The sequence below is a fragment of the Opisthocomus hoazin genome, chromosome 11 (genome assembly GCF_030867145.1).
Source record: "Opisthocomus hoazin isolate bOpiHoa1 chromosome 11, bOpiHoa1.hap1, whole genome shotgun sequence".
Taxonomy (NCBI): Eukaryota; Metazoa; Chordata; class Aves; order Opisthocomiformes; family Opisthocomidae; genus Opisthocomus; species Opisthocomus hoazin.
Window position 1 is genome coordinate 8,750,279 of NC_134424.1, and position 25,714 is coordinate 8,775,992.

Below are 25,714 nucleotides of genomic sequence, written 5' to 3' on the forward strand. Positions count from 1 at the left end.
GTTCAGCTTCAGGATACACGGTATATTTGTAGTGACTAACGTTTTGGGGCTGTGCTGTGGTTCTCTTTGGCTCGCTGGAGGTCTTGCTGTTAGCTTTTGTCGTTAGCAGTAGTGCACAGAGCAGGATGAACTCCCGGGTGAGTACCCATGATGAAACAGGGAAGCAGGGAAGGGCTTGGTACCTGGTTGTGGGAAAGGCCCTGGCACTGGAATGCTCTAGACCCAATCCCGACTGCTTTGCGTACCCACAGCTTCCTGCAGAAGCCTCAGCAACGAGGTGCGGCTGTGTCTGAGGAGTTGGTGTGATTTTAACGGCAATGGGGAGGGTTTGCTGGCAGAAGGGTGGTTGGCACAGTCGCGTTCCCCGGTGAGGCAGGGAGGATGAGAGGTGTCTCAGCCCTTCGCTGTGTAGCACCTCCTGCTTGGCATGTGCCTCTGTCTTGCTCGATGCAGGTGCATGTCTTGGCACTGAGACCAGGGCTTCGTCTGCTCTTGCCGGAGCAAAAGGAGACGGGCTGTGGAGGAGGAGGGCCAGAGGCAGGGCTTGGTGGTATTCCTCTGTGTGCCCAGGGGATTCACAGAGCAGAACTTAGACTTGCTTCCGGAAAACAGTCCAACTTCCATTGCTGTCAACACTTTTCAGTGGCAAGCACAGGAGGGCAAGCAGCTGTGGAGGTATTGCAGACCCACAGGGCCAGAAATACTCTGCGACTGAGCACTGGCAGGCAGGAGTGCTGACCTGCAAGTTGAATGGTGCCAAACGACTGCTGGCTGCTCCCACCGGCGTGCCACGACGCTGGACTGCTGGACGTCCTCGGTGCGTCCTTGTCAGGCTGGGGAATCTTGATTGAAAGTCTGAAACTGCTGTATGCAGGGGGAGATGATGTGGTTGCCAACGCAAGCCATGAACTGAGAGGTGACACAGCTTCTTCTCTGTAGGAGGAGTTTTCTTTGCAGATTGTGTGGGATTTTTAAACAAAACTTACTCCAGTATGGGCTGAACGTCTCCTTTATCCCATGAAAATATAGGATGGGGAGGAAATTAGCTTTTTAGACTTGGTCTCTATCCTCTTCATCTTTGTTGAGGGCTGGGTGTTTTTGTGCCCAGAGATTAGTTGTTCGGTTTGGAGTTCTACACAAGGACTTCCCATCCCAGCTGAGCCCTCAGTGACTTCTTGAGGTTTTCTTTCACATTCATCAGAGCTTGATGTACTGCTGATGTCACTTGCAGAAAGTCCTGTTCCGTGACCTGAAAATTCATCCCAGCTTCAAACCAGCTCTGTCGGGGTCTTGAGAAAGCCTTTGCTGATGCCCTTTCTGTCGTATCACCAGGCTTCTTGAAGACTGCATGTAAATCGGTCTTTGAAAACAGTTTTCTGATCTTAGCCACAAATCAGATTATGGTTACACTAGGGAACGGAAGCATGAGAAGATGGGTCATTGCTTTAAATTTTAGCATTAAAGGTCAAGTTGATTTTTAATCCTTTGACAGCAGCAGTAGCTTCCTGCCTCATGCCCCTGCAGCTCTGCATGCATCTACCAAGGCGTGGGCAGCAGCTTAGAGATCAGGCACTAGCAACTCCAGGCTTTGCTCCTGGGACTTTTAGAGGGAAAAGAGGGAGGAATGTCTTAGCTCTCAGTCTGGCTTAAGACGAGAGCCTGGAGCCGCTGCTGCTCGGTGGGACCCGGTGCTGCTGTGTGCCGCTGCTGGTGGGATGCTGGGGCACAGCCCTGTCCCGGGCGGGATCGCAGCACCTCGCTGTTTGGGACCAGCACCTGGAAACCCGCGGCAAAACACCCACGGGCTTCGGTGGGAGTGGGGCCGGCTTCCACGAGGACACGCGTTTTGGGAGGGTGCGGGATCACGTGCTTCGAAGGCGAGTGAGGCTCCCACGCACGGACTCGGGGATGTGCAGCGGCTCAGGGTGCCACCAACGATACCATGGGCTTAATATTCATCTCCTGTGTTTGCAAATCTTGGCATGAGCTGCAGATTTTTCCTTTAGTATTTTGGGGCGGTTTCCTTCAGTTCCTTATTAAAATGCATGTGTTTTTCCTCGTTTAAAAAGATCATCTGTATCAAAAAGCTAATGATCACAATACCTGGCTTCCTTTTCCCCAACAAAGATGACAGCAGTGATATAAATCATTATGTTGCTGATTGTAAAATTGCTACCTGCAGGCACGTCTTTATTTTAGGGTTGGATTTTTTGGCTGCCACAATTTACAAGAGAAAGACAGTTGGAAATTTTCTCCTTTAATATGTAGTTTTCACAGCTCTCAAGTCTCTTTATCGAGTCAAGCTGCTTTGGCTGCCAGGCTGGAAAGAGCAGAAGATTAAAGTGCCCTTTTTTTTTTTTTTTTTTTTAATATGCAGCTGCGCATATAAGTGTATTGCGGCTTTCCTGAGGTGAGATAAAGTCATAAAGATTTCCTGGTGGGCTTTTGCATTGCTTGGCTATTGTGGTCCTTGCCACAGTAGACAATGAATATCCTTTCCTCGGGACTTTTTGCTCGTCTGCTTTAAGCCCCAGTCACCTGCATGCAGGTCCCGGCGTGGTCATCGTGGGCCTGCGGACCCTCCTAGCACCGAGGTGCAGCAGCCTCAACAGGGCTGGCACGTGCAGGGTCCCGCTGAGAGCTTGGGGCTGTCTGGATTTCAGTTGCTAGTTTTCAGAGTGAAATCCCAGTGGGAATTTTTGTGCCATGTCATATGGAAACACTAAGGATTGGAGGATTTTTTTCTTTTTTTTTTTTTTTATTGGTTTTTCCTCCCCTCCCACCTATGTGGGGACGCATAAATGCCTGACTAGGAAAATCAGGAGCTGCAGAGAGTATCAGAAACGCCACCACCATCTGCCCACCTCCCAAACGGCCGAGGTCTGTGCTTGGTGAATGACGACAGCGGGTCCTTATCAAGGGTATGGCTTGTATTTAATTCTGCGTTACAATCCCTTTAATCTAGGATTATATCCAGTTGTTTTCTTCATGCAGGGTGTATGCTGTCAGATAAAAGCAATAGCAGCTGCGAGGAGAAAAATGGCTTCGAACAGGGGCTGAAAACCTTGAGTATCTGCAGATGCATTTGTCAGAGGCATGAACCTGTCTCTCAAAAAAGTAGTCCAGGCAGGTGCAGGGGCTGACAGGACCCTCCAGCTCTGATAGATGAAGACCCTGGGAAGGCAACCAGTTGCAAATGAAATGGTAATTGCTTTCCCCTCACTGAATGAAATCTTCTCTGAGGCGATTACACAGATTAAAGCTTCCCACTGCAGTGTACCAGAATAAATACAGCCTGCGCCTCTCGCGGGGGCCGCTGCGGAGCACTGTCGGGCTGCAGGGTGCCCCGTGCGAGGTGCGGTGGGGTAGCTGGAGTCAAGGGTAGATATCTTCTAGAAATAGGGCTGGAAGGGTCTGAGGCCGTCTGAGCATCCACCTCCATCGCAGCAGGATCCAGTGTGCCCAGGACATTTCTGGTGGCATTTGTCCGGCCGGTCCCACCAGGGATGCAGGGACATGGGCTCCTGGGCCACCACCTCCCATGCATCTGCATCCTTACTGGGACAGGTCTTTGTCCCCAGTGTCCAGCCTGGCTTCCTTGCTGTAACCCATACCTTTAATTTCTTGTTGTGAACACGGGGAATGAATTCGTCTCTTCTTTGCAGCCAATTTTTCCATACTTTGAGGACTCTTATTCTCAAAGCCTCTCATTCCCCGAGGGAGCTCTACAGTTCCCACAGCCCTTCCCCGTGCTCACAATTCTTGCCTAGCTCCTGCTCCCCTTCTCGGGGGCTCCCCGGGTGGTCACTGCCAGCCGGGGTGCCCCTTCCCTGCTCCAGGGGACTGGGGGTGCTCCTTCTGCCTCTTCCCAACTGTACTCATCTCTCTGTGATGGTTTGGGTTTTTTTACAACACCGCACACCTCCCTTTGGTTGTGCTCAGCCTGCAGCCCACTCCACTGCTGGCCGAACAGCACTGTGCAAATGACTTAATGCACCCCCAGCCATGCACTTTGTGTGTTAAGTTAAACCATTGCCCTCAATAACGGGTGCGTTTTGCCAACTTGATAATTGGTAGTAGATGCCACTTTGACTGAGGTGCAAGGGAGTCTTTGCCATGCCTACACAAAATCATTTTCCTTGCTTATCACAGCATGATTTAACTACCCGGCGTTATTAGTGTTGTTTGATTAGGTTACGTGCTATATAATTCCAAGTACAGTGTGTGCATGGTAGTCGCATAACACAAATTAAAAGTCTCTGAAGTACAGGAGTCATATATGTGAGAGTTAGAGAGATCCTTTTCCACTCTAATTAGCTCCTTTCCAGAAGAAAACAGAAAAGCATTAAAAAATGCAGTTCATTTCAGTGTGTAGTAAAAGATAATGCGTTGTGTGGGCTTGGACAGTGCCACATGATGGAGCATCACGCTGGGTGCTACAGAGCTGAGTCTCTTCCCCACAGCAGTTTGCTCCCATGAAGAGTCTGGCTTTTCTGAGGTGGTTGCAAACCTGGTATGGGCAAGCGTGGGTATGGTGGGACAGGGGTGCCCTCTCCCTCCCCTGCACCCAGCTCGTCCAGACCCATTGGCATGAGCTCGGGCTCCCCTCTCAGCGCTCGGCATCAGTCTGTGCCCAAGGGACGCAGACCTGTGTCCTTGACACCGCCCTGCGAAGGGGGGTGCTCCTGCTTCTCATGGATTGTCCTGTGGAATCAACACGAGCACTGTGGGGCACGGGCTGGTGGGGTTTTTCATTATGTCCAGTCTGCACTAACCAGTACAGGGAGGTCATGGGAGTGTGGTTATTGGCAGCAAAGATAAACCCTGGAGCTGCTCTGGGTGCGAATGGGGCAAGGCAGGTCCCTGGGAAGCACAGGCTGCTGCGGAGGCGTTTGCGACCGAAGGGGTTTGAGAGAGCTGTAGGGGAGCACCTGGTAGCGCTTTGGATTGTGAAGGTGAGCTTGGCACTGTCACCTCCCATCAAATGAATCGGCAGGAAAAAAAGTTTTTCTCTGGCTCAGGGCTAGTTAGTTTAATTAAAGGGCTGTTGCTCTTGCCAGCAGTTCAGGCAGAATTTGATGTAGTCAGCTAAGTTGGTTGCTTAAGCGATGTAAAGTTGTTACGCCTATTTTTCCTCGAGTCTAAATTTCCGTGGCGTAAGTAACAGGATGAAATGATCTGTTGCTGTCTGCGGAGAGCTGATGAGAAACGGGCGGTGGCAGCGGTGGGGAGACGCTTCAGACTGGCAGGGGATCTGCTGTGAGACCTGATGGTCTTGCTGCAAATTGCGAGGGCTGAGGACGCGCCAGCGACCAGCCTCGTGTGGCACGCTCGATAAACGACCACCACAGGCTCAGCACCTGCTTATTAAACTGTTTTGAAGAAAGTAACCTTGACATCTAGTTTGTCTGCTCTGAGGACTGTGCTTTGCGTCTGGCGTTTTCTCTAATGAACAAAAATCCATATTTGTGTCTTGGGGATGAATTTTCTCTAGGCTTTTGCATATCCAAAAGCCTCAGCGACTTGAAGTGATGGTTGTAGTGATGAACTTTTCCTTCTGTCTGAACTGCTGGACCATAATGGGAGATGTAAATTAGTACATTTAAAATGGGATTTGTTTCTGTAAAGGGTGCAATGATTGTCTAATTGCTGTCTGCTGAAAAACAATGAAAATAAGAGCAACTGTCTCTCCCTTGGTATAATGAATTTACAAGGCAAAAACAACCCTCAAGTAGCACTCTGAAACAGAGATGGGCACAGCTGAACCCCAGGCTCTTGATGTGGTGCTGTATTTGAGCAAGGCTTATTAACTTTTTCAGTCAAAATCTCTGTTTGTGAGATCCTGAGTTTCAGGGGGTCTGAAAACCACAGGGGTGGCTGTAGGAGCAGAAACCCGAGTGAGTAGGTTGCACAACAAGGACTTTACAGGCTACTCCCAGGAAGATGTTTATGTGCATTTAGCTAGGAAGCAATAATACTGCTTTGTGGTTGCTTGTGACAGAGCTGTGCCAGTGAAGCTAGATACAGCCAAAAACCCCCAAACAAAGCCTTCTGATTTTAAGCCAATGTTCTTCCATACCTGTAGTTTTCTGGTGGACCATCATATGTTTCTTGTTATATTATCTTCTGACTCTAAGCCCTTGTTTTTTCCATACCTACACTTTTCTTGTGAATGATCTTACGTTTCCACTGGGGGTGGAAATGCAGCCTCGGCTGCCCCATCCCAAGGACCTTGGTGGTTGCTGGCAGTAGCTGTTCCTGGAGTCACTGCAAGAAACGCTGTGGTGGCACCTGATTCCTTCCAGCTTGTTCCCAAGGACTGTGACCGGCCGCCTCGTGGACGCTGGACCAGGGATGGGCTTGTGCCATTGCCGACACCACACTGGCTCTTTTACACGGCTCCGTCCCTGACTCCCCATTGCAGCTGGGATCCAGCCCTTCTTTGGAGCTCGTTGAACTTGAGTCCTGGCTGTTTTCTGATGCTCACAGCTGCGATCATTTGCGTGGTACAGCTGCTGGGAGGGACTTAATGCGGTTCTGTACGTATCAAAGGCGATCATCGAGATTGGAGGCTTTTTGGCTCCTTGGCTGCCGCTGCTGTCAGTAATTCCTATTAACGCTAATGGAAATCACGCTCTGGCATCAGCAGCACAGCACCCCCGGCGCGGTGCTCCGCTGTCTGACGGCGTGATGCTGCAGGATTCGCAGGAATGGAGTCATGGAGGCAATTCCTTCTGCGTCACGTGGAGATTTTACTGCAAGAGGTCTTGCTGTTGCTTCATACATACTGTGCCAGCTTAATGTTCTGTTATTTTCTTTGTTGGGAAGAGCCCATAAAGCCAGAGAGCGTGGTGGCGGTTAATGCTGGTTCTGCAGGCACCAAGAATAGGGGAAGAAAAGCCTTACTTCTTTTGAAGTCCCGCCTTGGACACGGTGCTTCAGAGGGTTTCCCTGTGGCCCTCCGTAGCTGCAGGGAATGTCGGTCTCTCTCCAGCAGCACAGCGGCAGCCCCCGAGCAGGGAACACAGCCTGTGTCGCCCACCCAAACGTCAGCCTGTAGGCAAGAAGATTTGTGCACAGGCTTAGCAGAGAGCTCAGCTACCAGACCGATTCAGAAGTCTCCTTGGTCTTCCAAACAGGCTGGTGGGTGCCCTGCTCTTACTGACTCGTGTTGGCCAGGCTCTGGGTTGCTCAAGAAGAGCGTCTTCATTCTGTCATGCACTTGCTGCATGTGCCTGTCTGCTGTTAGCCTGCAGTGTGGCAAAGGCATCTATCTTTCTGTGTTTGGGTGGTTTTTTTCTGATGCTATCTTCATTTTCTTTGCTTCTCTGTTTTATCCGGGTGCATTTGGATTCGTTTTGCTTGCTTAAATCACATTTTTGTGAAAATTGTCCAAGGAATTAATCACAAAGCTCAACAAAATAGTCCATGGTTTGAAAAGAAGTGGTCACAGTGTAGAAGATTAAAGGAAATAAAAAATTCTTTTTGCTCCCTAAATCTAAGAGGAGCTTAGGTGTACCCCAGGAGATAGCACAGGAGAGAGAAGTGAAATGGCAAAGACAGACACATCAGCCAGAAAGAGTGACCTGTGCCTGGTAATTCTGCATTTGGACTTGGGGAGCTTTGCAGGGGGTGCATGCTCCTGATGACAGCTTTGACTTTGGAGTCAGTGAGGGGAAAAGTATCTTCTGAGCTGCCCCTCTGCTTCCCAGTGGGCAGTGATGCTGAAGTTCTCGGGTGACTTCTATTTTATATTATGGCCTGAAGCTGCGTCAGGGGAGTTTTAGATTAGATATTAGGAAAAATTTCTTTACTGAAAGAGTTGTCAGGCATTGGAACAGGCTCCCCAGGGAAGTGGTGGAGTCACCATCCCTGGAGGTGTTCAAAAAAACGTGTGGATATGGCACTTCGGGACATGGTTTAGCAGGTGTGGTGGTGTTGGGTTGACGGTTGGTCTTGATGATCTTAGAGGTCTTTTCCAACCGCAATGATTCTATGATTTCCAGCTTCCCTGGCTTTTCTTTCCAAGATTTCCTGTGGGGGTAAAAATTTGTTGCTGATTTTTTGTTTGCTACAGCGTGCGTAATCTCCAGCTTTCCAAGCCTATAGCCAGGATTTTGGCTGGAACCTGGCAGCTTTCTCTGCTGCGTGGATCAAGCCAAGTGCTGAAGCCTGGCTGGGAGTGAGTTGGAGGTGGAATAAAGTTTCACGCCAGTTTGTCCTTCTCCTGTCAGTGTGGGCAGGGTACTTGCCCACTCAAATAACCATCGTGTGTAGATCTCTGAAGCTTGGAAACTGCAGACGAGGAGGGGCTGAACAGCAAAGTAACGCTGAGAAAAGCCGTGTCAGTGGAAACGCTGCCGCACCCAGGGGCACGGGCTTGTCCATGCTGCTTCGCTGGCCCTTGCCCTTCGTGGGTGCCCCAGCCTGGCCTGGCTTCCAGAGGAAACCTGCTTGGTCAGCGTTCAGCTTGGTTCCCTCTTCGTTATGGGGTTTTGAAGCTAGTGCCATGTTTTTTTGGCAGCGCCTGCCTTCACCTGCGCGCCCCATCTCCCCCCGGGCCACCCCCTTGCCCGGCTGCTGGGACGCTTGCTGCCGCTGCCCCGAGGGCTGTGAAGGCATCCGTCTTGGAGACAGCTGTCAATCAGGGATGCCTCCTCCCGATCCGCCTGCGTGGGCCACTGCTGCCGTAGGTCTCTGGGCCTGGGCAGAGGATGTTTGGGGGCATTTTCAGCTATAACGCTGGATTCCCAGATCCTCAGTTCTGCAGCTTTTATTTAAGCAATAATTCAGATTAGTGTTTTGCCTTCCAAGTTCTGCAGGTAACAGTTATCTCTAATTCTTCAGCGTAGGCTGAGGCTTCTAATAGGAATGTTTGAGTTTAAAAAAAAAAAAAGGCAAAGCAATCCATGCTGTAGGCTGAGGTGAGCTGGAGTCGCTGGGACTGTTTGTGCACGTACAGCGCAGCGTGGGATCTGTTCTGTGGGATCAGAGCACATGGGGTCCGGTGGTCCAGCTGACACCGAGCTCCAGGATCTGCCACTGGCACAGACCTGCTTCCAGGACACAGCCTGTTCCTCGCGCTTGCTGGGAGGAGGAGAACGAGAGTAGTGATTCAGTGCATTGTGCTGATTTTGGGAGGTTATTTTCTCACTTTTTGTGTTTTTTTGACTCTTAACGGTTTCAGGGCTTCTGGGAGTAGAAGAGAAGCTCCAGGATGGAGAATGCTGTAGGCAAGTTCTAGCACAGCTGCCTTTTACAAAGAATAATTTGATTTTGTCTTTTCCTCTTTCTGTATGCCCACGTGTTTTCTGCTCCCGCAGACACTCCTCTGAAATTATATGCTTCAAATCTGCAGTAGCTTTGTTGCTTTTTGTGGGGGTTTCAACTTGTGCTCTCAGTGTGCAGACAAGCTCGTTACCAGCTGTAGTAACAGGCAGTTCTTCCCTCCTGCCCTTCAGGACTGTGCTCCGCTGCCTCTGGGCCAGCCCACTCGCCTCCCTCCTCCTGGGCTTTTTCAGCCAGTGACGAGGTGGCATAAGAGGACATAAGAAATCTGGATTTTGGGCTTGGACAACATATTCTGGGGGTGTGTTGAAGAGGGTATTTGCTCCATCTGTTCCATCCATGTCTGCTGCAGGTCACTGCTCTTGTAGCATCAGCTTGTGATTCTTCTCGTCCAAGTGCTCCCAACCTGCTGCAGGTGAGGAGCAGAGACAGCTTGTCTGATGGGAAGGGGATAGCAGGGGGCAGTGACCCTCCCAGCAGGAATGCCCAGAGCTCATCCCTCAAAGCCCTTAAAAATATCCTGCCTCAAGCCCAAGGAAGAAATATGGCACTCTCTTTTTGAGACAGCCATCAATATACTACACTGCACAGGAATCCTTAAAACAGCTTTCTGAGCTTTAAATGAGTTTTTAATGTGTAGTCGTGTGATTTTGGAAAAGATCCATGTGTAGGGCCATATACAACTGTTGTGCTGAAAATTGCCAGATTTTAGGTAGTTAATATGTAATAGTGGTACCAAGCTTGCTTTTTCCGGGTTTGTTAGAAAAGCTGTTTTTTTCAAACTAGTATCTCTCACCTTTGTCCAAAAAAGGCACTACTGGCCATCAAAGGCACAAAAAAGGCTTTATTTATGTTTTTTTTTTTTTCACTTCCAATGTCCCAGCACTGTCTGTGTCTTCAGGCTGGGTTGCAGATGGGCATCGGTGAGGTGGGTTGGACCACACCAGACCTGGCTGCATTTGCTCTCTGTGCCAGGGAGCCAGCATGAGGTAGTTTTGCAGTTGGGCCCTGCTGCATGGGGCTGGATGGCTGGTTCTGGGTCACCACAAGCAGCTTTGCGGGTGGTATTTAGCTCTAATTAAACTTGGCAGGAGGTGAAAGGCAAGAGACAACCAGCATGGCAGCTAGAGGCACCAAGGGCAGAGGGGTGGTCACTCGGACAGCTAGGATGTCCCTTTTGCCTCTGCCATATGCCCCCAGGGATGGTTCCAAGCACATGTTGGTTATGGCATTGCTTATTCCACTCTGCCGGTGGGTTTTGCTGTGGGGAAGGTCCTGGTGCCAAGCCATGCATGGCTGAGACACCTCACCCTGGAGGTACCTGTCCTTCCACTGGTTCCCTGGCAGATCTTCCCCTGATGCAAAGCTTAGACCTATTGCTGCAGACTCCAGAGCCCATCAGCCACCAAATGGCCTTTCTCTTATCTTAAAAACCATTATCGAACTCCATGCCTAATTTCACGCAAGCAGCTAATTGTCCTCTTTGCAGATGCCAGTGTGGGACCAGCACACACGCCATGCACGCTGCGTGTGCACTGTAGTGAACGGGATTTCCCTGGCTATGTTTCATTTAGATTTACAGCCCAAAGCTGAGAAAAGGTCACTGCTGAGTGAATGTGCGCCGAGCCTGGAAATCTGAGCCCTTACTTGAGGTAAACTAGCCTCAGGGGGTATGTCTCCATGGGGCTTTCCCCACACCTCTGTGATGTCTCAGAAAATTTGCAAGGTTTGCCCCTTTTGTTTTCAGCTTCCTGATACAAAATGGGTCCAAAGACTAGGACTGTGGAAAGAAATTGGATAATTCTAACCATGCCTTTCCTTAAAATAAATAATAATAAATCACCCCAGTGGAATAGTGTCATTGCAAATAATGTTCCCTAATGTCTTTGACGGGGCAGACACTCATTCTCAGCCATTCTGGGTACATACCAGCCGCATGGAAAGGCACATTCCCATGTCTCTGCGTGGCAGTGGAGATGGAAAGTTGAAATGCTCTGTTTTCTTGCGGTAGTTTGCTGCCTTGGTACAAACTACCTTTTACCAAACTTTTTCTTCCAGTTCCAAACAACATGCCCTTGTAAAATCTGAGATTACTCACTTTAGCAGGAAATAGGAGGAGGAGGAGGAGGTGCACTACGGTTTCACACCTTTTCTCTCTTGTTTTTCCATCTAGAAGCAAGTTCTGTTCTGGCTTGACTGATTGATTGAACCTTTTTCAAGTGCTGTCTGAAGGAGACAGCTTATCTTTTACTGGATCAGAGATGTCTTTGGCTCTGAAACAGATTTTCTTAAAGAAAGAAAACAACCCAGATTTTTTTGTTTTGTTTCCTGGAAATCATAGTACATGCACAGAATAAGGGAAAATTTCAAACACAACATGCTGTACTTAGCCAGAGCCCTGGCGTGTAATAGGTCAGCTTTCTTGATGGGCTACTTTGAAAATGTGCTTTCTTCAGAACAGAAATATTGCTCAGACCTGTGTGTGCCTCGCCTTCCAGCCCACCAGCCCAGTTTCAAGCTGGTTTAGCCAGCAGTCCCTGTTTTGGGGGGTTGTGGTTCCCCCATCTCTGGGCGAGGGGCGGTGGGTACGTGCGGGGTGCCCACGGCAGGGCTCAGCATTGCAGCCTTGTCTGGCTGGAAGCTTCTCTCCATTTCTTGCAATCTTGGTCAGTCCCATCGAAGAAATTCCCTCCCCTGCTACCTTTGCCAGGCTGAAAATGACACTTTTGCAGAGGCTGGGACACACCAGGAGTCCTTGAGTCTCCATTCGTTTGTCTGTCGCTTCTGCTCGGTAAGAACTGTTTTTAAAATAGCTTGTGACATGGAGAAGAGTTAGAATTTAATGATGAAAATGGTACAAAAATAACTCCAGTGATGGTGAATGTACTTTTTTTTTTGAGAGACAAGATTGGGTTTTTTGTTTGGAGATCTGAAGTGTCAGTAGGAGATCTTTAGCTCTGGTTGTTTAATGTTTTGAAGTCAGCATGAGCCACTGTATGCATTAACCAGGAAGGACGATTAGCTTCTGCAGTATGTAAGGTCTGCCTGGAGTGGGAACACAGAGATGAAAATAGTTCAAATAGTGATTTAAAAGTGTCTCTCAAAGTGGCTTGGTTTTTTTTGGGTAGCCCGCCATCCTAGTCTGTGAGAGGCTCTCAGTCTTTTCGTGTGTGTAGCCGCTTCTGGAGAGAAGTGCTGTGATTCTTTTTTAACAAATGGGAGATGAGGCATAAAAGAAGCAGACAACTGGGCTCCTGGAGAGCAAGGACTTGTCGCGGCCCTGGGACACTGCCCTGCTCTATGGGGGACACACCAGTACAGACCAGTTTGTGTTCCCACCCCATCCTGCACCTGCTTTTTGGACTCAGTTTGTGGATATTTAGCTGTCCTTGGGTTGTGCCTGGGATCTACTTATGGTCTTCAGTGCATATAGTCCATATATCAGTTGGATATACCAAGCCTTGCCTATGCTCTAAAGTAGTCCAAGAACTGAGATGCTTGTGTAGTATCGGCAGCAATAGGAGTTACTGATCTTCAGAGTACTGTACTGGCTAAAGAATGCTGACCAGGGTGGTGGAAAGAGGTTGTCCACTGGTAGTTACTCCTCAGGAGGGGCTGGCAGGGTCTCCCTGGTGAAGGGGGCTCTGGCCACATGGAGCAGCTGAGTAAAACCATTCCCTTTTATACGATTCTTTCTTTTGGGCACCTGGCATCATTTGTGAATGTACCTTTGTAGTGCTTGTAGGAGATTTTGCACAAAACTTTTTTGTTATTAAATAAATTAAAGAGAGTATCAGCTATCTATTGCAGATGACTGAACTGAAAGACTTTACATGCCTGTCTTGGTGATAGAGCAGGAGGCTTAGGGCTTTGCGGCCACTGGTCAATAGAGGTACAGCATCCATACCCCAAATTGACTTTTTTACTTTCCTTGCCAGTAAGACTGTAAAACATCAAAGTTCTGGAAGTTGTCCTTAGAATATTCTGAATTCCAGTCAGTTCATAGCCCAGCCTGCCCCTGACATTTTCAAGGGACACAGCATGGGTAACTCATGGGAGATGATCTATGGTGTTCTCCAACTGCTCATCATGCCTTTCCACTGTGCAGCACACCATGGTCTTGGAGCATGAAAGTATGCAAGGTAATGTCTCGGAAGCTGTGTCATGTCAACACTCACAAGCTTCAGCAGACCATGTGTTGTTTTCTATCCAAAGTAAAAAGAGAAGGAGTGAAAATGTTCCTTCCCAAGACTGCCTGTAAGGCCCGAGAGGAGAGGGAAGATCTTCCCTTGTTCCTTTATCCTGGGCTAAGTTTTTTTGGAGGTCTCAGACTAGCAATGGACTACACCTACCACATGTGCTGCACTGTTGCAGTAAAAAGGCAGGCCAAGTCATTTCTGTTGCATTGTAGAGATCTGCTATGGCAGTCAAAGCAAACATGGCTTGACCTGCACCTCTGACCAAGGCCCTTGCTAGCAGGGGCTTCTTTCCAGAGAAGGCTGTGCAAGTGGTTGTGATAGCAGCCCTCAAGACTTGGGGTTAACCAGAGGATGCTGGGACTGGGAGGGAGCAAAGAAGGTGTTTGGGTCAGAGAGAGGAGGAGGAGGAGAGAAGCCAGCTGCACAGTCCGGCCTGGAGAGGACCTCCATGAAGGGATGAAAGGAATGAAGGGATTTGTCTCCTGCCTTTGGGGCACCCAGAGGCACAACCCAGTGTTGGGGGCTTGGCGTGTCACTCTGCCCATCCTAGACAACCTCCATCCTATTTGCCTCCTGGTTTTATTTGCTAGCTGCATTTCTACTAGTGTTTTTATGGGTTTGTTTTTTCTGTTTTATTAGCAGAGCAGCTACGCTTTTACCCCAGGCAGGATGATGCTGGGCTTCCTGCTGAAAGCTGCCAGATGACGATGATGTGTTTTACCCAGCAGAGCTCACCAGGCGAGGCTCCTGTCACAGCAGAAGTCAGCAGGGATGTTTCTTAGAGCAGCAATCGCCCCTCAGCCCGTGCTCAGTCACTGGCCTAGTGTTTCATCATTGCTATTTCTTGCTTATATTTTGTGCTGGCTTCTCTATTCTTCTGAGATCAAAGTCATTTTTATTAATCATTAAAAAAATAGGGGCATGTATCTGTTTGATCATACACAGAAAAATACCCAGCAGGGCTAGCTTAGTCTGTTGGATCTATTGCAAACTCACTCCGCTAATGGCTTGCTTAGGTAAAATAAGATCAAAGTTGGGAGAAGTTCCAAGCTTTCTGTGCGCTTGTCAGGTGGCTCCATCTTGGGGCTATTCGCTCGCACACCAGCTGCGGAGGAGAGCCCAGCCAGGAGGAGAGACATGGCAGGAGAAGGAAACTTGCAGAGAGGAACAGAAGTTCCTGAAGCTGCCAGAGCTGCCTTTTCCAATAAGTGTGGTTGGTCTTAATGGAAAAGGGGACTCTCTGCAGGGTGGAGATGCAGGGTTGGGATGTGAGCGTTGGATGGACACGCTAGGCACAAGCAGAGGTGGCAGGTGAAGCAGGCAGTGGCAAGCTATCTTTTGATGTGTCTGCACCTAGGCTTGCCCTGTGGTGGCAGGGTGCAGAGGGAAGGTGTCGCTTGGAGAGCACCAGGGAGAAGGTTGTCGTGGCAAAGGCCCAGTCCCAAATCTTGGCTTTGCTTTCCCCTTTTAGCGTTGTGCATCAGTGTGTTTCAGAAAGCAGAAGCAGCCAGAATAACGTTTTAGGTCTTGCAGGTACGTCAAAGAAGTGTGCCTTGCTGGCAGAGTGAATCATAGGAAAGACATGCACTCGGGGTTTGGGAGGACAAAAAAGAACATCTACGTGTTTCAAAGAGAGCGACTCGGAGCCTGTGCTTTGTCTCTTCCGATAAACGTGCTGCAGGATGTAGTCTGGGGCAGGGGAAAGATCTGCTCTGCTTGATCTAGAGGCTCTGTGCCCGCAGCTGGACGAACCAAAGGGATTGATGTTTTACCTTCCCATTACTTATCCAGCAACGCTTGAGCCTCTTTAAAGAAGAAATGTTCCAGCAAGTGCCAAAACCATTTAGCACTCCCTGCTCATGCTGCAAAGCTGCTGGAGTTTGCTTGTAACAACGGAGACAGGGAGAGGTCCTGGCAAGGAGCGGAGCTGATGCTGTGGTGGGGCGCTGGCTGGGTGGTAGCTCTGCGGCTGGGCAGAGGAGGGGGCTGCAGAGGAGGCAGCTCCGGTGGGTTTTCTCACCTCTTCGGTCACATTGCTGAAGCAGACATTTACCGTTAGGTCAGAAAATCTTATTCTTGTATTGTCGGGCTGCTGGAGTTGAGAGGTTGCTTCAGTCTCAGCTGCAAATCAGTGCTGGGCTGGTGTGTAGGGACCCAGGGGCTGTTTGTGTTGCTTGTGCCTGAACCCAGCCTGACTTCTGAACGTGGGGCAGGTGGGTACATAGGAGTGCTGCTCCTTGGAGGGTCCCCATCGCTCTGACCCATCCCCAACATCACAGGTGGGCTGAGCAGACAGGGCATGAGCTGCTGCAGGCAGAAGGGGCTCTGTGTGCCCTTCGCGGCTCCATGCATGTAAACCCAGTTGTGGTTTTCTCTGCAGCACATCAACTGGGCTCCTCTTCTGAGAGCGGAGAAGGTGGCACCAGGGTCGGTGGTTGGGGATGTGAACAGTACTTTTCTTCTTTGCCATCCACAAAGCATGAGTGTGGCTGGAGAGAGGATGGCCAGTGTGGATGCACCAGGGCCTGTAAATCATGGCTGGAGAGGGGAGGCAGCAAATCAAGTGCCCGTGAAGAAGGAATTGTATAGAGAGCCTGTAGATCAGTGGGTGTATACACGGTGATCCATGTATGGTCAGACTGTAAGGGAAAAGGACGTGTCAGCTCTGTACCCCTGGAAAGATGTATTGTGGCTGTCAGAAACCAAAGCACAAGGAGCTCTCTCCGGTAACAAATAGCAAACTTTTCTGAAACAACCAGAAAATACACTGTTAGGCAGCTGGGAGAAGTTCCCTGAGAGTGACAGTTAATACTGCTCGCTTATGTTAACAGTAGAAAGCCAGCGATGTTCAGCCGTTCGCAAAGCGGCCGCATCTGCCTAGGAGAGTTTGCAATTAAAAACTCAAACGCTGGGGATGAGAGTCCCCCCCGTGCGGTCCGCCCTCCTTTGGGGGAGGGAAACAGCACCGGCACAGGGACAACCTGATGCATTTTCCCAGTGCCAGATAACCTCATGGGTTTTTTTCCTAGTCTCAAGCCCATTGCTGGGGTCGCTGGCCTCTCCCCGGAGGCCCCCCACCCTCTTCCCTCCCTTCCACGTTGGTCACGTCGTGGCTGGTTTTCTGACTGTGGAAGTGGGGATGATGAGGGATGCTCGTTCGGTTGTTTTTGCTTTTTTCTAAATCACCTGATGCTGAGGAGTAATATAAAATTTATTAGATGTTACAAAACCCAACCCAGAGCCAACAACACAGTGAGCAGTGAAGTATTCCTGCTGGCAGTGGTACCTGAACAGCGGGTGCCCTAAGGAGGAGGAGCCCTGTGCTGCTCGCGTGTGCTGTAAGCTGGCTTCTCCAGACAAAAGGCAGCGGTGCTTCCCCTGGGAATTGCCTGCCATCCCCGGCTGAACCCATCCAGGTGACGCTGATGGTCTGAGCCGTCGGGGACCAATGTGCAGTGCCACGGGGCATCCTCGTGTCCCAGCTGTGGGGCAGACCCTCCCGGCGGGATGTGCAGGGTGCCAGGGCACTGTGAGACATCAGTGCACCGACACAGCCGGCCCTCGGTCAGAGGTGTTTAAGGGGGTGCCTTTCCCATGAAAACCTCAGAGTTAAGTCTGACTGCTATTCCAGCAGCCGTCGCGTTGATGGATGTGGCTTCATTAGGTGGTTTGAGTACACATCCAGCTGCGGATGGGTTATTCTGTAGCCTGCTGCTGACACATCAGCCGTTGGCCCTGGAACATTTGGCAATCTACAGTCAAGGATGGCCTCTCCTTGCAAATCTTCTGCTGGATGTGGTACTGCCGTAGTGTAATGTAGGTTGCAAGGGACTTCTGGAGGCCTCTGGCCCGATTTCCCTGCTCAAAGCAGGGCTCCCCCCCCAAACCAGATAGAGTTCATGCAATCCAGTTGTGAAAATTTGCAAGGCTGGAGGTGCCACAGCCTCTTTGGGCCCCTGTCTCAGTGCTGGACCACCCTCGCTGCAACATTACACAAGTCTTATAAATTCTTACAGAACTTTCCTTTCTCCTAGCTTTCAAGGCATGTCATCTGCGGCTCTTGAACATTTAATACTGTTGATGTGCATCAAACAAAGCTTGGAAAGACAACTGTCCTGTGAGTGGAAGTCATCTTGTTTGCTTCACACATGCAGATTTGAAAGTTCACTTTAAAAGAGTGAGAATCTGCAGAGGTTGTTCAAGTTCTTCGAATTTCAAAGCACATAAAGCCGAGACGCCGCTGTGAGCCCATCTGTGATACAGCATGGGGTACAAAACCCAAATCCAGCTAATGTTGTGTTGTGTAACGTAGACCCTTAGCAGTGAGCTGTACGGCCGTGTTTGTTCCTGTGTGCTCAGACACGGCAAAGCATTTTGGAGAGGGGATGGACTAGTGAGGCACGTTGCCGTGTACAACTTTTTTTCAGGGAGCTTTTCTGTGCCGAATAGCTCCTCTTTGCAGTGCTTGTGCTCCCCTGGCGTAGGCAACGGAGGCTGGAGACGGTGCGCAGAGATGGTGCCAGCTGTTCGCTGGCTGGAAAAGCTCTGGAGAAGGTGCCGTGGCTCCGTGCGTTCAGGATTGCGTTTGGCTCCGAGTCAGATGGAATATGTGCAGAAATAAGATGTAGCAAGAAAGTTGCTGGTGAGTGTTTGTCCCGAGGAGGCTGGTGTGCTGTTTGCTGAGAGCTGCATCAAGTGAATTCAAGAAATTTCCTCCGTGATTTGCTTGTGACCATGGTGGGGACATGGCATATGCCAGAGGTTGTTCCACCCCATTTCTGGGGTCACTAAATTACGCTGGGCGTGCAGTTTCTCTTTAAAAAAAAAAAAAACAAAAAACAAAAAAAAAAAACCAAACAAAAAAAAACAAAACAAAAAAACCACCAAGAAAAGGTAGACCAAAAAGTTAGGAAGCATTTGGATGCCCAGATCTAGTCACTGGTGAACTCTTCCCCATAAATTAGTCCATTATGGAGAAGGCCTCTGCCAAGCTTCCTATAAAAAGCTGTGCAATCCACTAGGGATGCCAGCCCAATGCTCCATGGGTGCCCTGCCTGATACCTGTGCCCCGAGTTCATCATCACTGGCTCAGTTAATTACATTTTTAATATACATGTGTATATATGGCAGCTTAAGTACTCACATGCTTTAGATAGATAAAGGCTGTGAAACGCTCTGCTGCATAAACACACCACCGTATTATTTTGGGGGAGTTTGTTTGAGTCCAGAGTCGCTGTGTGCAGGCAGGGTGTTCTGCAGTCTCTGTCGAGTGCAGAAATGACTGTTGTTTCTTTATCGACTGTCACACAGTGAAAGTAGCTGTGGGGAAAAGCAGCGAGGGTTGGAAGAGCAAGGGAGGGGAATTGAATAAACCTCTTTCATCCACCACAGTGCTCCTGCTTCCCTCCTGTGTGACAGCACCTGGGTTTGTATGTGCATCAGGGTGGAAGGCTCTGCCCCCACCGTCGTCACGCCGCTGGGCTTGTAGCCGGGCTGGGTGTCACCTCCTGCTGTAGCTGGTGCGAAGGCTGTGCTGCTGCGCCGGTGTGCTTCAAAGGGCAAGCAGTGCTGCTGTTTTCCGACATCTGTAAGCACACTATGGAAGGTAACTGAGAAGTGGTTTGTATTGGCCCCTTATTGGCCTTACTGGATCTGCAGAAGCTGTTAGCTTGCTTTATATGGATTTCTAGCTGGTCACTGGTGCCTCTAGTAGGGAGCGATAAAATAACACCCCTGCCTTTAAAGCACTTAAGCTTCCAGGTGAGTGTTTGGGGCATGTGCTCCTTTAAGCCCGTGGCTGGGTTGGTGGCATCGCTTGGCCCTTCTCACGGGTGTTGGAGGGTGACGCTGGGGCTGGAGCTGCTCCCTTGCCCCAGCCCAGCCCCTGCCGCGGAGCTGCTGCAGTGCTGGGGTTCGGCGGCGATGCCCCTGGCACCGGACGGGGAGGGGAACAGGCATCAAACGGGAGGTGGAGTGTGCTGGGCACATTCCACTGACCCGCGGGTCTGACCACCCTCCACTTCCCGGCTGGAGCTGACTTTCTGCACCAGGCGTCTGCTGCTGTGCTGCAGAAGGTAAATTTGATATGAAAGCAGTTTAATTTCAGCTCAGATTGACTGCTTTCTTGATAATGTCCATAGCGGTGGCACAGACACAGAGCAGCACACCGGTGCCGTTTCACGCTCCGGAGGGGATGGAAGACCGAGGGTCCTGTTGGCCAGGGACGGGGCCATGCTGCAGCCTGGTGGGATCAGAGAGGAGGTCCTCTTCCCGGGATGGGGAAAATACTTGCACAGAGCTTGGGGGTGAGGAGGAGGCAACTGGTACTCCAGTAGAGACAGATCCAATGATTCATTTCCATAGCACCCAGGAGCTCGCGTTCGAGCTGCGAATTTGGAGTTTCTAGGAATTTCAAGAAGCATCACTCGTTTTGAAGGTGGCCCATTCAATATTGAGGAAGGAGCAGAAACTGTTGCTGCTAGATGGCATTGTAGGAATCAGCAAGCAAGGTCTTCTGGAGTTTGTCCTGGGAAATAACTTGGAAAAAAAATTATAAAAATGGCATGTACATTGTTAAAATCCCACATGAAAAGCCTTTTAGCTCAGAATATCCATGTTGTTAGTATCTTTCCTTGTGCCTCAACACCCTGATTTCAATGTTACCTGCGTTTTTCCTGTTTATTTTCTTGGTTTCTTATGGCCTCTGTTGCCCTGTTGTTTCTGCCTGACGTTCGCCATGGTTGCTAATATAAAATCATCAATACACTTAATTAACATCCTGCTTTTCTCTTCTTCCAGATAATTAAATGCTTCATAAAAACAGACCTAGTGCCTTCCCACAGGTGTCTCCCACTCGATCACTACATTGTCTCTGGCTCCTCTTATCGCTGACCCAGTTTTCTTTTCAATTCCATCACGAGCTTCCATCAGCTCAGATAGGTTTGGAGCCAGCTTTACATCTGATGCTGTGCATATTGCCCTAGGGCTCATGATGTCTAGGGTGCTACTGGCAAACACCGCAAAGGGTTTTAGGTGCCTGACATGGCAGATGGACTCTTAGAGCCAAAAATTAGATCCTACCAGCCTTAAAGCCAGGGGCTTTCAGCAGTGCTTTTCCACAGGGCTCATTGCGGATGGTGATGGAGGTTGAGGTGGGCAAGGTTAGAAGGACAGTCCTTGCTCCAGTCCTGTGGTGCTGAGCCTTGTTGCATATGTCAGACCCTGTGAAGTGTGGGCTGCTGGTTTGGGGCTGGGAGTGACCCGTCTTCTCAGCAACCACGGGGATGGCAAAGGCTGCTCCATGTTTTCTGAAGCAGAGCATATTGACTCTTGCTTTATGTCACTTTGAAGACCTCTCCATAAGCACCAGGGTAAACTAATCCCAGATTATCACATCAAATTGCCATTGCTCACTAACCCTCCTCAGCGTGGTGTTGCAGAATTAATTACCAGTATTCATGATGTTCGTTACTGCAGTCCCTAAACACCCCGCATGGCGCATCATCTACATCTGGTGATACTTATCGATGCATTTTCCAAGTGGTCCCTCTCTTGCTTTTTGTCACTAGCTGTGTTTACCAGGATTCATTATGCTCTAGTTGTTGGGATCTCTGTAGTTTTTGATACTTTGTTCAAAGCCATTTAGACTCTTTGAGCCATTAATTTTATTTTTCTCTTCCATTCTAATGGGCTGATTTCTTCTGCTGGCATACAAGTGAGAAAAACCCCCTCTTCTCTAGACCTTCTGGTGATTAGTAGATAGTTGTCCTAATTCTTGCTGGTCTTTTTTCCCTCTAAGTCTGGAGTTGTCATGTGTCTATCTTGTTTGCTTCCTTCTCTGTTGTCTAAATTAATTCTTATCCTCAAACCTGAAGTAGCCACGTGGTAAACCAGACATAACTACAGTTTAATGCCTGCAGTGCTTCAGCACGAGTGTTATTGTACTGGCATTGCTGATACAGGACTTGTGTCTCTGCTGTGACTTTGACTGTACTACAAGCTGAAGAGGTGGGGATTTTTAGTTGTATCTGTTTTTAAACTGACAGATAAATTGGCAAAATAATGTCATGTTATCTTACAAGGCTGGAACAAGCCCTTGTAAACTTTCCATGCCAAAATTAGGACTGTCTAGTAAGTTATACCAGCTGTATGCTGGGCAGAAACTGTTTCAAGCAGCAAAGAGACAGCAGAAAAAGTTCTTGCTTGGATAAGGAGAACAGGATTGCCCTCATATGATTTCTTCGGCATTAAACCACATTAAATTATTTCAGCACTGGTCCTGACTGCTGTTTTATATGTGACAAGCTAAAAGAAATGAGGGGGAAAAAAAAAAAAAAATCCAGGAGAGGAAAGGCCAAGGCCCTGGAGTGCTGGTGAGTGCTGTCTTCAACAGCCGGCTCGCAAGGCTTCGCGTTCGGTGGTGAAGGCTCGTCCTCTGAAGGGGAGGAGAAGCTGGATGGGGAAGAGACTGCCCTGAAACAGCCTCTTCCAGGCGTGCACACAGCAGCTGGCTTTTGACTTAGGCGTACCTGAAGCGGTTAAAGTCTTGTGTGCGTTTTGTGGCAGCAGAGTTGTTCAGAAAAGATATGCAGGGTGGTTTTAGGTGCTCATGATGCTTAAATGAACTTGCCAGGGTGAAAAGCGCATGTGTGTTGTGTGTACCCATGCGTGGCTGATTCCTCATCTACTGCTGCTGTCCCCAAGGGAGAGCAGAACTGCACATCATAAGCACCCCAGTAAAATACTGCAGAAGAATTAGTGTTTTTTTTCCCTCAGACATAAACCTTTCTTGACTAATTTTCTCCTTTTGGCATGTTTTGCAGATAAGTAAGCAACAGCTTCAGACAATCAAAGACCGTTTCCAGGCCTTTCTCAATGGAGAAACCCAGATTGTGGCAGATGAAGCATTTATAAACGCTGTCCAGAGCTACTACGAGGTAAGAAGAGACAATACAACATTCATATGAATCCCTGTTCTCGCCCCTATTCTCAGACAGGGTCGAATTCTGAACTAATGGATTGTCCTTTATCAAACAGCACAAAACAAAGGCAAGTGCAAGGCTTCTTCCATCTGATGTCTGGTACATCACAAGGTTTGTTTGAACATGCAGCCATATGGCAACCATGGCAATGCCTACATGGTGGTGTGTCCTGTAGCTTGATTATGGGGAAGACAGCCCTTCTTTTAAGCTGAAAAATACCTTCCCAATACTTTTAAACAGTGTGCTCTGAAACAGGGAAGATTGCACAATACGAAATAGATGTCACATGCTCCCTATGAAAAATACCGAGAGAAAACTGGGCAGCACATTCAGTTCTTGCTGAAGCTTTTGGTTTGTGTCTAATTGTCTTTGGGATTTTCAGCAAGAGTCTTGTGTTTTCCCTTTGGTATGACAAGTGCTGTAAAGCGAAGGCGGGGGGGGGTAGGATGTACATCTACAAAACTAGATGATACCAAAGAACACGAAGCATCATTCATAATTGTGCAAAAGAATAATTATGCATGTCTGTCTTCTTGCACCTCTTTGTATGCAGCCCTTAATGCTGCCTTTCATGTCTTTTCTCAGAAGGAAAGAGCTTCTGTTTTGGAAGGAAATCAGTGCTTGTGATTTGTGTTAGGAGTGTCGCTTATTTTTTTGCTAGCCTTTCTGCAAACCATTTCTCTTTCTCCCTAGAGCTATTCTGTCATAAAAGGTGAAGATTTTGAATTGCCTACATAAAATATTTCTCTGGAAGTGGAATCTATGAGGGGATCAAAATCAGATACTAAAACCGAAGAGAATTTTAACTCTATAAAAAATGGCAGCAGCTGCTTCTGTGTAAGGAAAGCACAAATTATCTCTGGATTAACTCTATTAAACTGGCCTAGAAGTTACTACTCCATCATTCTCTGTACAGGAAGGAAGCAGAGAGTAATTTACATCTCTTATCACAAAAGAAATTGCCAAGGGATCATCAGTTTATCACAGCTTCACCGAACAGATGCTCTCAGAAAGTTTTCAAGATGGCATGAGATGCATTTTAGGATGTAAGAGCAGCGTAATCTGTTCAGATAAAACTATTGGGCAGGAAAAGGAAACTGCTTAAAAACAGGCAAAATACATTCCTGTTTCACTGGTGGGTCTGGCTGAAAGTGCGTTTTGACCAGCTGCAGGAGTCCCATGCTGTGTAAATACCTCAAGTCATCAAACTTACAAGGAACAGTTGATCAGCACTAGATGTCTGAAAACCCTATGTCATCAGTTCAACTGGTCACTCCACTGGCTCTGTCCCACTTAAAACAGGTCACAAAAAGCGTAACACATCACTCTGTGTCCTTTAGCACAACTTTCGTTTTCTTCTTTTTAACCATTGGTCTCCTTTGCTTTACGGCCGTGTGCTTTCAGCTGCTGTGTGGCTGTAGCATGGCTGCGTGCATCTTCCTCAGCACCCTCTGCAGCGGCACAAGGCGAAGCCTCGCTGCGGGAAGCCTCTGCCCCCTCTCAGTGCCCGAGCAGCCTTCCCTGCTGATGGTGGTCTCCTTCCTCCCTTCCCTGCGGAGAGGTGCCCACCCTTGGTTGAGCCATGGTGCAATCACAGCAGATCCTGCTTGTCTCAGCTCCTGCAGATCTCAGTTTTGTGCAATTAACTGTCCCTTGGAAGGATGCTATCTAGAAATCGGCATTTAGGTGCCAACTTATAAAGCTGCATGATGGCCTGGAAAATACTAAAACTTGGTGTTTTGCTCAGTTGAAACTGGCCATCTCTGTGCAGGACGTGGCTGGTGTTTCTAAGGCGTCTGCTTACGAACAGTACAGAATAGGTTCGGTGTGTGGGGGGTGATTTTTGATTTTTTGCTGGAGAAAGAAAGAGGTAGCGGTGACATTGAAGGTCAGGAATGCATTTGTTCTTGCCCTGAATGTGTTTGCATGGCCACATTCTGCTGTGAAGTCTGCTGTCAAGGAGTAGCCGTCTTTGGCCAGTTCACAGGCTGCTATCAAATTCAAAGATGGAGTGATCTGAGCAGGCTCTGCAGGGGTCTGCAAAGCACCGCTGTGGTTGCAGGAATGCTGCGGACCTGTGTGTGCGAGCCAGGCCCTGCGCGCTCGAACAGACACTCCGGGAGAGCTTTTGTTGTGTCCTTTTACTTCTAACGGGTAAAGCTTCATCTGTCAATCAGCACTTTATGCAGCAGTCCCTTCGGTGGGTGTTGTGGAAATGCTTGTGAGACCCATTTCCACTCTGCTGTGGGCAGAAAGATACGGGGCCACGCGTGACGTGGGGGGCTCGTCTGTGGGGCTCGTCTGTGGACGTGGCATGAGATGCCTGACCCAGCTGATGGAGGCCAGTTCTCCTCTGCATGTGCCAGCATATGGACCCATGCTAGGATTTTGCTCCAGCAGTTCATGACTCCTGGCAGTCCTACGAGGCACTCTTACAGCCAGGCGATTCACCTGGTATTTGCTAAAGAAAGCAGCTGGCTCTGCAGGACAAAACACCTCTTTTATCTTTTTTTATCTTCCTATTTCATGGTCTTTTGCTGCTGCTTTGTGTCTGACTGGCGCTCCCCCACGCTGTCTCTGCCACCTGTTCCTTTCCTCTTCTGCCGCACCCGGGGAGGAGAAGTCAGGGCTGAGGGGAGACCAGGAGTCAGGTCCCTCTGCTCGCAGTGCCGTCACCCCTCCAACGGGGGTGAGGACCAGGGGTGGCAACAGCTGCTGGTGCTGGTGAGTATGGGAAGTCATCAGCATCATCGCACAGGGTCAGGCCAAAGGCGCCTGGAGCAAGTGATTAGAGAGGGGACGTGGGAGCTGAGGATGTCACAGCTGGGCCCTTCGCCGTGACCTTCCACCGTTTCCAGCAGTCAGTGTGCCGGGGACTTCCTCGGGTGCGCCAGCAGCTTGGATTTTGGTAGCTCTCACCTATTACTTAAAAGCACCTGCACACACCTGGCGTGTTATCACTCACATTTAAGCTCCGCAGGGAAATGAAGCGCATTCTGGTATCATTTCAGCGTGGACTGAAGAGGCTGCTGGTGGCATCCTGCCCATCTTGTCTGCAGGGAGCGCTCCCCAGCACAGCGATGTTGGAAGGGAACAGCCCAGCTCTTCCTCAGCAGAATTTTTGGGGTGGTCCTGGAGCAAAACCCACTACCACTGCTGACAGATGCCTGTGCCATCAAGCATCTGGGAACATGGAGTGCTGTGTTGCCGAGTGGTATAAAAAATATTTAGAGTGTCCTTAGGTCA

At 49.2% G+C, this 25,714-nt stretch overlaps 1 protein-coding gene across 8 annotated transcripts in view; it reads left to right on the forward strand.

Moving 5' to 3' along the window:
- CADPS (calcium dependent secretion activator) overlaps window positions 1-25,714 on the forward strand; it is a 220,094-nt gene that overhangs the window by 20,670 nt on the left and 173,710 nt on the right. For all 8 annotated transcript variants that reach the window (XM_075432502.1, XM_075432506.1, XM_075432503.1 and 5 more), the window contains exon 2: window positions 22,310-22,423. In XM_075432502.1, the coding sequence (XP_075288617.1) occupies window positions 22,310-22,423 (114 nt within the window). The remainder of the gene's footprint in view (window positions 1-22,309; window positions 22,424-25,714) is intronic.